Source organism: Scyliorhinus canicula, chromosome 13, assembly GCF_902713615.1.
Source record: "Scyliorhinus canicula chromosome 13, sScyCan1.1, whole genome shotgun sequence".
NCBI lineage: Eukaryota > Metazoa > Chordata > Chondrichthyes > Carcharhiniformes > Scyliorhinidae > Scyliorhinus > Scyliorhinus canicula.
The window spans coordinates 80,302,636-80,315,373 of record NC_052158.1 but is presented as its reverse complement, the minus strand read 5'-3'; the positions used below and the strand labels follow the sequence as shown (position 1 = coordinate 80,315,373).

At 44.9% G+C, this 12,738-nt stretch overlaps 1 protein-coding gene across 1 annotated transcript; it reads left to right on the top strand.

The window, feature by feature from the left end:
* The first annotated feature begins 3,987 nt into the window (after window positions 1-3,987).
* LOC119975619 (hepatocyte cell adhesion molecule-like) lies at window positions 3,988-11,107 on the top strand. The gene is made up of 3 exons (XM_038815409.1): window positions 3,988-4,051; window positions 4,605-4,964; window positions 10,776-11,107. The coding sequence occupies exons 1-3, from the start codon at window positions 3,988-3,990 to the stop codon at window positions 11,105-11,107; spliced, it is 756 nt and encodes a 251-aa protein (XP_038671337.1).
* The last annotated feature ends 1,631 nt before the right edge of the window (window positions 11,108-12,738 follow it).

The following is a 12,738-nucleotide window of genomic DNA, read 5'->3' as shown; positions in this document are numbered from 1 at the left end:
TGGGGGCCTCTGGCAAACCCATAGCAGTGTGAGGGGAGGGGGGGGCCTTGCCAGGAATTTGGATTGACGGAAGGCCTTGCCAGCGATTGGGTAGGGGGGGTCGCTGTTGGTTATTCTCAGATCTGGGCGTCCTTCACCCTTGACTCCAAAAACATTTCTAATTGTGGGTGGATTGCGATCTGGATTGTGCCGAACCACCTAGCGGGAATCGCACCTCATTTCCCGTTGGAGACCACACATCAAAATCTTTGGGGAGAATTCCGCCGATTGAATTCCAAAATCGAATAACTGAACTGCTGCTTTGCTGCTCCCAAATATCCAGGACTGGGAAGAGCAGCAATTTATATGAGATGCACATCTGCTCAGAGACGCGCACAAATATAGCAGTAGTAGAGTATGCCGGAGGCTACAGTGATGTAATATATGCATTTAAAGATCTCCTTGTGCCTGAGTTTCAACCATCACCATCCCATTTGAAGCAAGTATCAATATAGATATAGGGCAGGGTTTTCCATTTGGCAGACTACGTTTATCCGCCAGCGTGATTTGCAATGGTTTGAGTGGCACTAGGAGCAGTGCCAAGGAGAGATACCCTCTCTCTTGCCATGCTAATTTATGAATGCCGAGGAGTTTAAGGGATTTCATTCTGAATCCCACTGTCAGGCTGCCATTTTGAGCAGCCGGCCCAATACTGGGGTCCAGCAGTTATATAGAACAGTACAGCACAGAACAGGCCCTCCGGCCCTCGATGTTGTGCCGAGCAATGATCACCCTACTCAAACCCACGTATCCACCCTATACCCGTAACCCAACAACCCCCCCTTTAACCTTACTTTTTAGGACACTACGGGCAATTTAGCATGGCCAATCCACCTAACCCGCACATCTTTGGACTGTGGGAGGAAACCGGAGCACCCGGAGGAAACCCACGCACACACGGGGAGGACTTGCAAACTCCACACAGACAGTGACCCAGCCGGGAATCGAACCTGGGACCCTGGAGCTGGGAAGCATTTATGCTAACCACCATGCTACCGTGCTGCCCCCCCTCTTGGCCACAACACAAATCATGTCCCTACCACCCCCCCCCCCCCCCCCCCCCCCCCCACCATGCTGACAAGTAGTGTCATCCTCCACAGGAATTCCCAGATCACACCCCTCCCCACAGCTCGCATGCATGAGGGTGACCTGACTCCTTTCTCCCACTCCCAGCAGACCCCCACCTAAACCCCATTTCGTAAACCCCCCGATCAGAGACCGCCCCTATATCAGAGACAATGACTATTAGACCCCCCCATATCAGAAACCCGCCATCAGAAACTCCCAGAGAGCACCCCGCCCCCCACCGTCCTCCCACCCCCACACCATCAGTCACCCCCACCTGGAAGGAAAAGTGAAAGATCACTGCTTTTACATTTACCTGTTCCTTATACCCACTGTCCCGGACAGAGGTGTAGAACGCAGCAGCTGTTACCTTATAGCCAAAACTATATCACAAGACTTTGAACCAACTGAGATCCTCTTAGCTGCAAGGCTTCTATTCATTTTCAAAGTGAAATAGCTTTTAGTAGGCTCTAATTGACAGGGTAATAGCCTCCAGGGGCTGGTTTAGCACAGGACTAAATTGCTGGCTTTGAAAGCAGGCCAGCAGCACGGTTCAATTCCTGTAGCAGCCTCCCCGAACAGGCACCGGAATGTGGTGACTTGGGGCTTTTCACAGTAACTTCATTTGAAGCCTACTTGTGACAATAAGCGATTTTCATTTCATTTCATTTTTCATTTCATTTCCAGGCAGCCAGGTTTTTGGATTGATTATTTTAATTTTCCTTCCCAATGGCTGGTTGCCTTCACTTGAATGCATCTCAAGTACCCGCCTTTGAACCTAACCACAATGTTTATAATCATCTAGCTGGATTAACAGTTCCTGACCACAGCAAAAGCAGTTTGCTGAGAAAAAGAGGAAGAAAAGCACTTATCTCATAGAACATAGAACATACAGTGCAGAAGGAGGCCATTCGGCCTGTCGAGTCAGCACCGATCCACTTAAGCCCTCACTTCCACCCTATCCCCGTAACTCAATAACCCCTCCTAACCAGTTGATAATGGCCAATCCACCTAACCTGCACTGGACTGTAGGAGGAAACCAGAGCACCCGGAGGAAACCCACGCAGACACAGGGAGAACGGGCAGACTCTGCACAGACAGTGACCCAGCAGGGAATCGATCCTGGGACCCTGGCGCTGTGAAGCCACAGTGCTATCCACTTGTGCTACCGTGCTGCCCAAACAGCTCCTAGATGTTCAGGGAAGGTTTGCATTGTGAGTGGGAGAGGCCCCTCTGATGGACTACGGGAACAACTGGGTTAAATACTCATCCTCTTGGCACCGCAGGTCTATCATGTCAGGGGCACAGTGACAAATACTTGCACCAATCTACGCCTACATGAATCCCGGCCGAGAAGGCCGGAGCATCATGGAGGTGTGGAGAATCTGGTATCCAGCCCATTGATAAGATGCAAATGGGTTCAATTGACTGATTTGTATCCTCCTGTCGACATGGGCACAAAATCCGATTCCACTCCCAGCGAGGGACCGGAGCATCGCAATGGGACACTGATCCCGTTTTTTGCCCTGTGCAAGATTCTCCTCCGCATTGGGAACTCTGCTACTGGCGATGGAGATTCACAGCCATAGTGTAGTTTAATTGGTCAAGTGTCTGGCACAGAAACTCATCAATGTATTGAAAAGTCTCGAAACCAAGATGCAGAGAAACCTACGCAGGGACAGTTTCTTATTTTCTGACAAGAAGTACACAGACTTTCCCTTCATTGGTGCACACTCCATTTGCCAAAGTTCAGGTACTAGGTTGTGAAAGTCCAGAATCAAAGGGCTTTCAGGTCGCCCAGCCACATATTTCACAGCAGCGCACGGTTCGCTCGTGGTGGGATTCTCTACTCCCACTCCTTGTCAAAGGGATACCATTGAAGCCACCCCACAACCTAGGGAAAGCCGTGGGTGGGGTGCGCTGCCAGCGGGAACAGAGTATCCCAACGGCCGGAGCATTCTGGCCAAGAATCCTCAATTATATCCAAAAATACAAGTAAACGCTAATAAACTGAAAGCAGCTTCTGAAGACATCTTCAACTGGAACTGACCCTCCTCAGATTGCTGTTGTGCAGTGGTATATTTCTAGAATTACTTTCCTTCAGATGTGTTACACTGCAAAGATATTCGCCTGTATTTTTCCATGACCGTGTTGTGAGCAACAGTTCGAATTGCAACCAGCCATTGAGCAGGTCGCGACACGAGTGATGTGTTCGATTATGTCGGCAATAGTACAACGGGGCTAAATTTCAGGATTGCACCCACCACCACTAAAGAGGTTTTTTTGGTCCTAACAGTAAAATGCGGTGATTTTATATTTTAACTTAGTGAACTATTAGGAAAGAATTTCACAACTCACTAGATTGCCATCATTCCAAACTCACACAGAAGGATCTTGTGATAGGAATGGTAAGAATTCATGGTGATCTTCACTGCATTTGATACCGCTAAGTTAATGGCTTATTGCATTTCCAAGATTTTATGGACGTTGGTACATCTCCATTTCATTCTCTTTGATGAGAGTGCACCTTCTCGTTCATTATTTCTTCATTCATATCCCAGACCAGTCCAAGTATATGTCTGCCAAATATTCATCCCTCAACCAACGTTACCTAAAGCAGATTACCGGCCCATTCGCACATTTCTATTTGGGGGATCTTACTCTGTGCTAATTTGCAGCTGCTTTCTCTTTGTTGCATTGCTCTTCAGAAATTCTTAATTTGCCGCAAATTCTTGGAAGGTGATATGTCAATGCTAGCCTCGCTTTCTTAATGCTCAGGTAGCTGATACTTCCAGGAGAACCACTGCCAAGCATTATGCCTTCTGTCACAATAAACTTTGTTTCTTTTCATAGCCTACGTGAGGAAATGGAAATGGGCACATGATGCAGAAGTTTACAATGAAATTCTCAGATTCGTTTTATGTTCACATCTTCAAACTTGCCTCAGGTAATGGTGGCAACCCATCCTTCTGTTTACAATGACAGATATTATTGAGTAAAGCACATGTAGAGGTGTTGTTGATCTGATAATCAATGCAATCTCCCTACCCATAGGAACGTACAATCATGCGTGAGCCTGAAGAATGTGGGTGCTAATTGGAAAGACCAAGAGTCAGAGAGATCCACCCTCCCTCCCCACCCACCCCCTACCCCTATGCCGACAAGTGTCCATGGTACTAAAGTTGGAATTAAAATTGCTCAAACCACGCAGCTTAACAGCACAAGGAGATTTCAGACTCCATTAACTGGTGAACCCTTCTTGCCCTCACTATGAGCCCCTTGATTTAGTTGACAGATTACTAAGTCTGCCACAGAGGATCGAGCCTTTTCTGATCTCCCATTACTGAGTATTTTGTCTTGAAGCAAATTCAAACTATAAACGACCCTGGGTCATCTATTTTTCCCTCCACCCTCACTAGTCATGAGATGATAAGACATTTAATTGTTCTTCGATTAACAACAGAAAATTGATGTGTGCAATCTCTGCTTGTGTCTTCCAGTATTACATTTATTTGTAGTGTGTGGAGAAACATTACTCGCCAGAGTTGGTGCAATAACTAACGCTGCTGCAGGAGAACAGTTCCAGTTTCCTATACAGTACCAAGCCTGGGATCAGTATGAAGTAACATTTAGATTGAGATATCCTGTGGCTTTTAAGATTTTAACATGGAAATCCAATAATCCGGAGAAGCTGCGCATTGTCCACCCACTGTATCAACACAGAGTTGGAATTGACAGAGGTTTTGTGATGCTGAATGACATACACGTTAATGACACTGGAGAATATGAAATACACATTGACTACTATGGGACAGAGCTGAAAAATCGTGATCAAAGTACTTTCAGGATCCAAGTGTTTGGTAAGTGTTTAAACTAGAACTTCTCTAACTTTGTAGTCCTGTTGTAACATAACTAAATCAGTTTTTTATTTCAACTTTAAAGGCTTGTGATGTAAATTGTATTTGATTATTTTTTAAACTGTTTCTGTATTAAGTAAATGAATGGGGATCAAAAACTTCAGTTAATATCAGTAATGCAAAACATTGGTTTGCAGTAACTTATCATTTGCAATATACTTAAAAGTATAAAGTGTTTGTTGAATTCCGAATGCCCCACTGAATCCATTGATCTCTCCAGTTTTATAAACAAGCAGGTTTTGCAAGGTTTCAACTTATGCATGGAAAACTGGAAAATGTTGGCATAACTGCAAAACCACCCTGAATAAGGTTGAATGACAAAAAACAAGGAGCAATTCATCAACAGCTTGCTCAATTCAGTTAGTCAAAGCAGAAATGAATTGTCATGGGTGCATGGGTGCGAATGCCTGTATCAGCAATCATCAACCCTGAGCATGCTGAGACTGTTCAATAGGGAGTGGCACTGAGGATAATATTATAAACTTACTGGCTGAGAGGAATGAGTGTTCCTCATGAGAAATATTACTTCAGAATCTCCTCATTAAATATAACTACTGTATCATTTTCACCCACTGTTTCTGGACAAATTGGATTGTGCATATCCGTTTGTAAATAAACTGAAACCTTGACATTCCAAACATATTGAGCAAAATTCTCCATTTGGGAGACTCTGTCGGGACTGAACTGCGTAGGGTTTGCATTCCCATTGGGGCACTATTTCTGGAGCAATTCAGTACATGCTGATTGACCAGCCTCTGCTGGCGAGAATTCTGAGCAATTCCCGGCTCAGTGTGTCTTCTAACCGCTGGGGCTGGAGTTATCACCAAAGAGCGTGGCAGCTGGAGCTGTGTTTAAGCGAACCACTTACCACATACTCAATGCAGCCACTAAGATGGCTCACAGATGACCTGCCCTCTGATGTCGGACGTTCGAGGAGGATCCACAGCGCTATGCCAGTGAGGAATGGACGGACACCATCTTCCCCAGTGTGGGCCATACTGTCAAGCCTGCCCTCCTGAACAATGCCTGGATGTGGTAGCAGAGGTAGTCAGCGCTGCCAGTCTCACCAGGAGGAGACAGCTGGTGACCTGGAGGGATGGGGGTTACTGGTGAGAGGAACAGAGGATCAGAGAAGGTTCCATAGGCCACGGTGCAAGTATCCTCTGGTTAAGGTCAGCTCTGTTGATCTGTTTCCTCTGCAATGGGCCAACGCTTCTGAAAAGTGCCAACACCTGGTGGGCTCCTGATTGAGCTTGGTCCTTGATGGTGCAGCTGCGGTATGAAAATGTCCAGAGGGATGGCCTGGAAGGGCACCCAGATGAATAGAGGCCTTTTGAACATCTGAAGGACACAGATAACACTCAGCAGTGTGAGCAATCAGAAGCCTGTAAGTAGCACCAATGGGGTGCATTTAAAAGACAGATTGCAGTAATGCAGTCTGAGACAGCCCACCTCGGGCCTGTGAGGGACACCCAAATCCACGGTCGTAGCACCAAGTCACTCCCCACTACTGCCGCCAACCTGCGCAGCCATCTCCCAGCAAACCCAACATTTTTCAATGGTTTTTCAATGGTTTTTGTAGCCTCCCTCACCCCCTCCGCAATCAAGGTGCCCATTCCAAGTTTGTAAATGCTTGTAGTAATTAACGTCCGCGAAAACTCTGTTTGAGAAGAGTGGAGCATCGCGGAAGGGTGGAGTATACTGGGTTCAACCCGCCAATCCCATGCCGCCAGGGTGGGGCACAAACCTATTTATGGCCACCAGCGAGGGACCGGAGCATGGCATCCAAATTGGCACCAGGTGTGGACCTAGATTTTGGCCAGACCTCCAATTCTTCGCCCAATCATGGTTCGCATTTGCGGCATCGCGAGGTGGAGAATTTTGCCATTTGCGCTCAATTATTATACAATCGGTGTTGCTTACTAGCAATTTATTAATATTACTGAGATAAAATATATCATCAGAGAATGGCTAATTCTAGAAAGTTTGGAAAATTACTTTGGATTCTCTTCAGCAGATTAATTATTTTGAACAGACCTTGATTATACAATATTAGTTATCATACTGTACGTTTTTGTACAAATAAAGATACAAGACTATGTATGAAGGATTGGATCAGACACTACTGAAGCTGGCTTCTGTATGTAAAGTTACATCGCACAAGGAAGCACTTAACCACAAATTATTGTCACTTGAATATTTTCCATATTTTTTCTTAAACTGCAAAATATCAACTTGTTAATGATCCATATCATGTTATACCACTTGATTTTTCTCAATGATTGGAACAATATAATTGTTAGAAATGTTCTCCGGGATTCTCCTGAACAGCTGCCATAACTTCACCAGAGGTTTGGTTGGACTGTCCAAAGATGTGCGGGTGAGGTGGATTGACCATGCTAAATTGCCCGTAGTGTCCTAATAAAAGTAAGGTTAAGGGGGGCTTGTTGGGTTACGGGTATAGGATGGATACGTGGGTTTGAGTAGGGTGATCATGGCTCGGCACAACATTGAGGGCCGAAGGGCCTGTTCTGTGCTGTACTGTTCTATGTTCTATGTTCTATGACTGTCTATTTACATACTGTCGCAATGTGTTGTGTGCAATGTAGACAAGTAATCATTACTTTCATCGGCTGTTGGAATGCCTTGGATTACTGAAGAAACAACTCAAAATGCAGCAACACTGGTTGTATTTTCTGGCTCTCCCCACCAGGGAACAGGCTGTGGGGAGGGTGGAAATTCCCACCCATAGTGTTTTTAAATGGCTGCAGAAATCACCTGACCTACAAATTGCCCACTTTTTTGAAACATTTAAATGTAGATTTAGCAAAGGAATCGTCTCAGCAATCCCACTGATGAACCTCAAACCTGCCATTGTCTGAACTCTCTGCAAAATGTAAGGACAATAGGGCATTAGGCTTCCGCACTCCAGAAACTGCCAGGAACAACAAACTTGCACACACTCCCTTGCTGGGAGCACTAACCACACTAGGTCCTTCTTTGGGCTGACTTTTATGTAAGTCTGTAATGAGCTCCAGCTGGGTGGCCTCCGCCCCCTATATGGGAAGCTTGTACTCCACGTGGAGATCAACAGTGGTTTTCCCGTGGTCCTCGTGGGTTATAACAAGTCACAACAATTATTAAGTAAAAAACAAACTTAAACTTACTTCTTAAACCTGCCTCTATATTCCAATTAAGCAAGCCACCTTAGTTCAAATGCCACTCATGAATAAAATTAACAACTAGGTTTCTATTTGCTTTTCAGGACCAAAGCTGAAATACTTCTGTTCGTATTAAAGTCCTAGGAAGGACTAAACTTTCAGACAGACCTGACTCATCCCCTTAACCACATTATCTATACCCAAAGCATAAGGTATTCTTCTGCCTCCTTCTACAAGATGCCACATGACCTGTTTTACCAAAACCAAACACAATGCCCCTCTAAAATGATCTACACCCCAGTTGTCTTTTAAACATAAACAATATTCCATTAGGAGAACACTTCATCTGAAACATCAATGATTAACTCAATTTTACAACTTTTATGTGAGTGAGTTCTTAACAATAAGATCAACTCAAGAGATCTGGCTGCCTTATTTCTTCATGTGACTTTATACATGGTCAAGTAAATTTCTTTTAAAACCAAACAATGTTGCAGCCAATCTCAACAGTGGGAAAGAGAAATTTATTCATCCCCACGGATTGGATTGTAACAAGGCTTAACAGAGTGTGTGATTTAATGGAAGTTAAACAGAGTCCCGTGTCGAGGATTGTTGTTGAAAACTCACCACTATTTTTAGAATTCCCCCTATACCAAAAAGGGCCGACATTCTAAATAGTGAACAGTGATTCTCACTCCCTGACTCCGAAGCAGGCTTCGGTGGGTGCTATTCAGGTCAAACTATATTTTCAAATTATCCCCCGGTATAACCCATACCTTCACCGAATGTTTCATCTACTTACCACTTAGTAGCATCGATCCTGGGTCCCGCATTGCTAAGTAAGTAAAGTAGACTTAGGAATAACCACTGTTTCAGGTTAAAACTTTTAAAAGAAACTTAAGTTATTTTATTATTATACTTTTTCTTTTAAAAGCTACAATCACTTTCTGTACAGAAAGGTAAAAAGATCTTGCTTCTGGATCCTTCTGGTTGGTTGAAGGGACCTTCAGGCCCAACTTGACAATCAATCTTCTTTTTAAAATCTGGTCTTCTTTAGATGTATTTGCTGGTGAGCTCGGTTGCTATGTCCTATCTTCCCCATGTACCGAGCTGTGAGAGCTGGCTCTGCTGGCCATCTCTGAGTTGAATCTGAGCTGACACTGCCTCCTCTTTAAATTCTAGTCTTCCTTAGATGTATTAGCTGTTTTAGCTCGGCTGCTGTGTCTTATCTTTCCCATGACCGAGCTGGCTGTAAGTTGACTCTGCTTCTCTTGTTCCTTCTCTCCTTCTCTCTGATTTCCTGCTCTGGTCTCTGGGTTTATATTCTCTTTCTAACAGTTATTAAGTTTTATGACCTTGTTGTAAAGTAACTATTATTTCATTTTGATTGTAAAATGTATCTTTGATCTAAACATTCTAATACAACTAAGCATTCATTTTGACATGACCTCACCTCTCAGGTCTCTGATTACATTGTTTCCTTCGTGATGTTCAAAGTTCCTTTGTGATATTCAAAAATGCTTTGGTTTCAAGAGGTGTTACTTTTAATTCCAGTCATTTCTATAGTTTTATTTTCCAATTGTGTCCTCAGCTCATTTTGGCTTTAAATTATGTTTCTCGTAGACTGATAGTCTCCAGTTTTCTTTTAATTTACTTGGTGTTAACAGAATTTCACACCTAGAATTGTCACCAAATTCAACTGAACCTCATCCTTTCCTTTCCAGCTGCTTACTAAGAGAGTTAATTTCAATGAAGGTGTGAACCATTGTTTTTAGCTTCATACACAAATCCTGTGTGTTTGTTTGGGAGAAGGAATCTGTATTTTATAATCCTGCTCTTTGCAGCTGCTGTTAACCCTGTGTGGGATCTTTCCCTGTATCCTCTCATGTTTCTCTCAGAACAGATATTGCCAGACTTCCATGTTTCAAATGACACAGCTTTCCATATTTTCAATAACAGCATGTTTAGCCGGGTGTTTTCTGGCACTGCAGCACCAAGAATGACCCCACCATTAAACTCGACTCTGCTTCATTTCTGAGCCTGGGTGAGGAATGCCCTGCCAAGGCCGCACTTAGCCTGGCACCCTGAGAGTGCCCCTGGCAGCCTGGCACCCTGAGAGTGCCCCTGGCAGCCTGGCACCCTGAGAGTGCCCCTGGCAGCCTGGCACCCTGAGAGTGCCCCTGGCAGCCTGGCACCCTGAGAGTGCCCCTGGCAGCCTGGCACCCTGAGAGTGCCCCTGGCAGCCTGGCACCCTGAGAGTGCCCCTGGCAGCCTGGCACCCTGAGAGTGCCCCTGGCAGCCTGGCACCCTGAGAGTGCCCCTGGCAGCCTGGCACCCTGAGAGTGCCCCTGGCAGCCTGGCACCCTGAGAGTGCCCCTGGCAGCCTGGCACCCTGTACAAAAACAATTCATTTCAAAACCAGCATTGGAGCTTCAGTCTTTAACATTTGAAACTCAACATAAAAAGCAAATACTTACATACGTGTTTTGGTTTATCACGTGTCTCAGAAATGTTTTGCAGGACATCGTGCTGAATGCATTATTCTAAAGTGCACTGATTTACTTGTGTAGGAAATATTATCTGTGTATTTCAGAACCAGTTCCCCAGCCAGAGACCGTGATTCTTGGTAACTGTGCGAGTTCATCAAACATCACCTTGAGCTGCTCCGTCTTCAATAAAACAAATGTTCTGATTCACTGGGAAAAGGTGTCCTCATCTGGAGTTCTCCCTGAAACATATAATGACACAGTTATTGTGATAGACTGTGTTACTGAAGAGGAGCAACATGTGTACAGGTGCATAGCAGAAAACCCAGTCAGTAACGCAACCAGCGACCAAGTGACTGTCAACCTCCATAAAGGGTCCCAAGCCAATAGTGAGAAATTAACAATTACCTACTATACGGCAACAACATTTTATTTATAAGGAATACAGAAAATTCTGGAAAGGTCTCAGAGGCTTAGGCAGCATTTGCGTGTGGTGTTCTTTGTGATTCTGTTATCAAGATGAATGGTGCAATGTTCACAAAGACCACAATGTTCACAAAGACCACAGTTCATTAACAAAGCTAACTTTTATTTACAGTACTTATGAAAGCTCGACCACGTACTCCTATAGTAAACAATAATCTAGTAATCTACACTCTAACACTAGTCTCGACACTCTATCTATAACTGTACTCTACACTCACTGCTCCTCTAGCCTTTTCCAGCTCTCCCCCTCATTTCGTCAGAGAAAGCCTGCAGATCAGTGCTTCATATAGTTATGCATCTAGCTCCATCTAGTGGTTAATTGTGATATGACATTAATCCTCTGTGTTCTGAAACATTTCACATAATGCCACACTGTGTAGAAAGGGAGACATAGGCTGGAACTTACTGGTTGTCCACACCGGTGGGATCTTCCAGTCCTGCCAATGGAAAACCCCTGCCACAGGTTTCCTGGCGGCTAGGGGTGCTTTGAACAAGAAATCCCGTTGACAATGGGACCAGAAGACCCCACCACTGGTCAATGGTTGGCCTCCTTCCTCCGCTGCCGTGAAACACACGGTGGGTTGCGCGGAAAATCCTGCCTTTAGAGTTAATTGCCGGAATTTTCTAGCCTCTTGACACCACGGGTTTCCCCAAGCCAGGGCCAGAGAGCCATTGATATCTCAATCACAGCAATGGGACGCTGGTGCGAAGGGTTTGAAAATTCCAGCCAATGTTTCAGGTCTGTGACCTTTCATCAGAACTGAAGAAGTTTGTGATATAATCTTTGTTTGCAAGGGTTGGATGGGACAAAGACAAAAGGAAGGCCTGTGGAAGACAAGAGGTAGTAGATTATGGAAAAGTTCATTCTCCAGGGCCAAAGGAAATGGGAAGGAGGCAAGAAAAGAAACAAAGGGACAAATTTGACACTTCACGAAGGTGGGCTGGAGACCGACTCGGAAGTGCATGTATTTTCCACTCCTGCATTTTAAAACCGTCACATAAAGGCCGGGATTTTCCTGTCCTGACACTGGCAAGCATCAGCGAGGGTGGGACAGAAAGATTTGGAGAACCACAGCAGCCCTCCAAACTTCCACATGCCACCCATGATGATGCCCATCGGTGTTGGAGCTGGAAAGTCAAGACCAAAATGTCTTTCGGCCAAATAATGGCTGCCTGACAGGAAGCCAGCCAAAAACCAGTGAGCAATGGTGGGCGATGGTGTCTGGGAGACAGAGTAGGCCTCAGCCACCCATTTAAAAGGGATTTGGAGTAGCAGCAACAGGTAAGAACCTGTTTGAAATGTTGCTGATTGTTGTGCTGCTATGAAATGAAAATCTCTTATTGTCACGAGTAGGCTTCAATGAAGTTACTGTGAAAAGCCCCTAGTCGCCACATTCCGGCGCCTGTCCGGGGAGGCTGGTACGGGAATTATTCAGGATTCTTGCCAAGGATGAAAGAACACTGATCACACCTGGCCCGTTCCCTTTATATATATATACCAGTATTTAGGGAAAGACTCAAATTCTACTTTTAATTCCGTTTTTCTCACCACATATGAGAGAATGGAGCCAACAGTTGGATAGG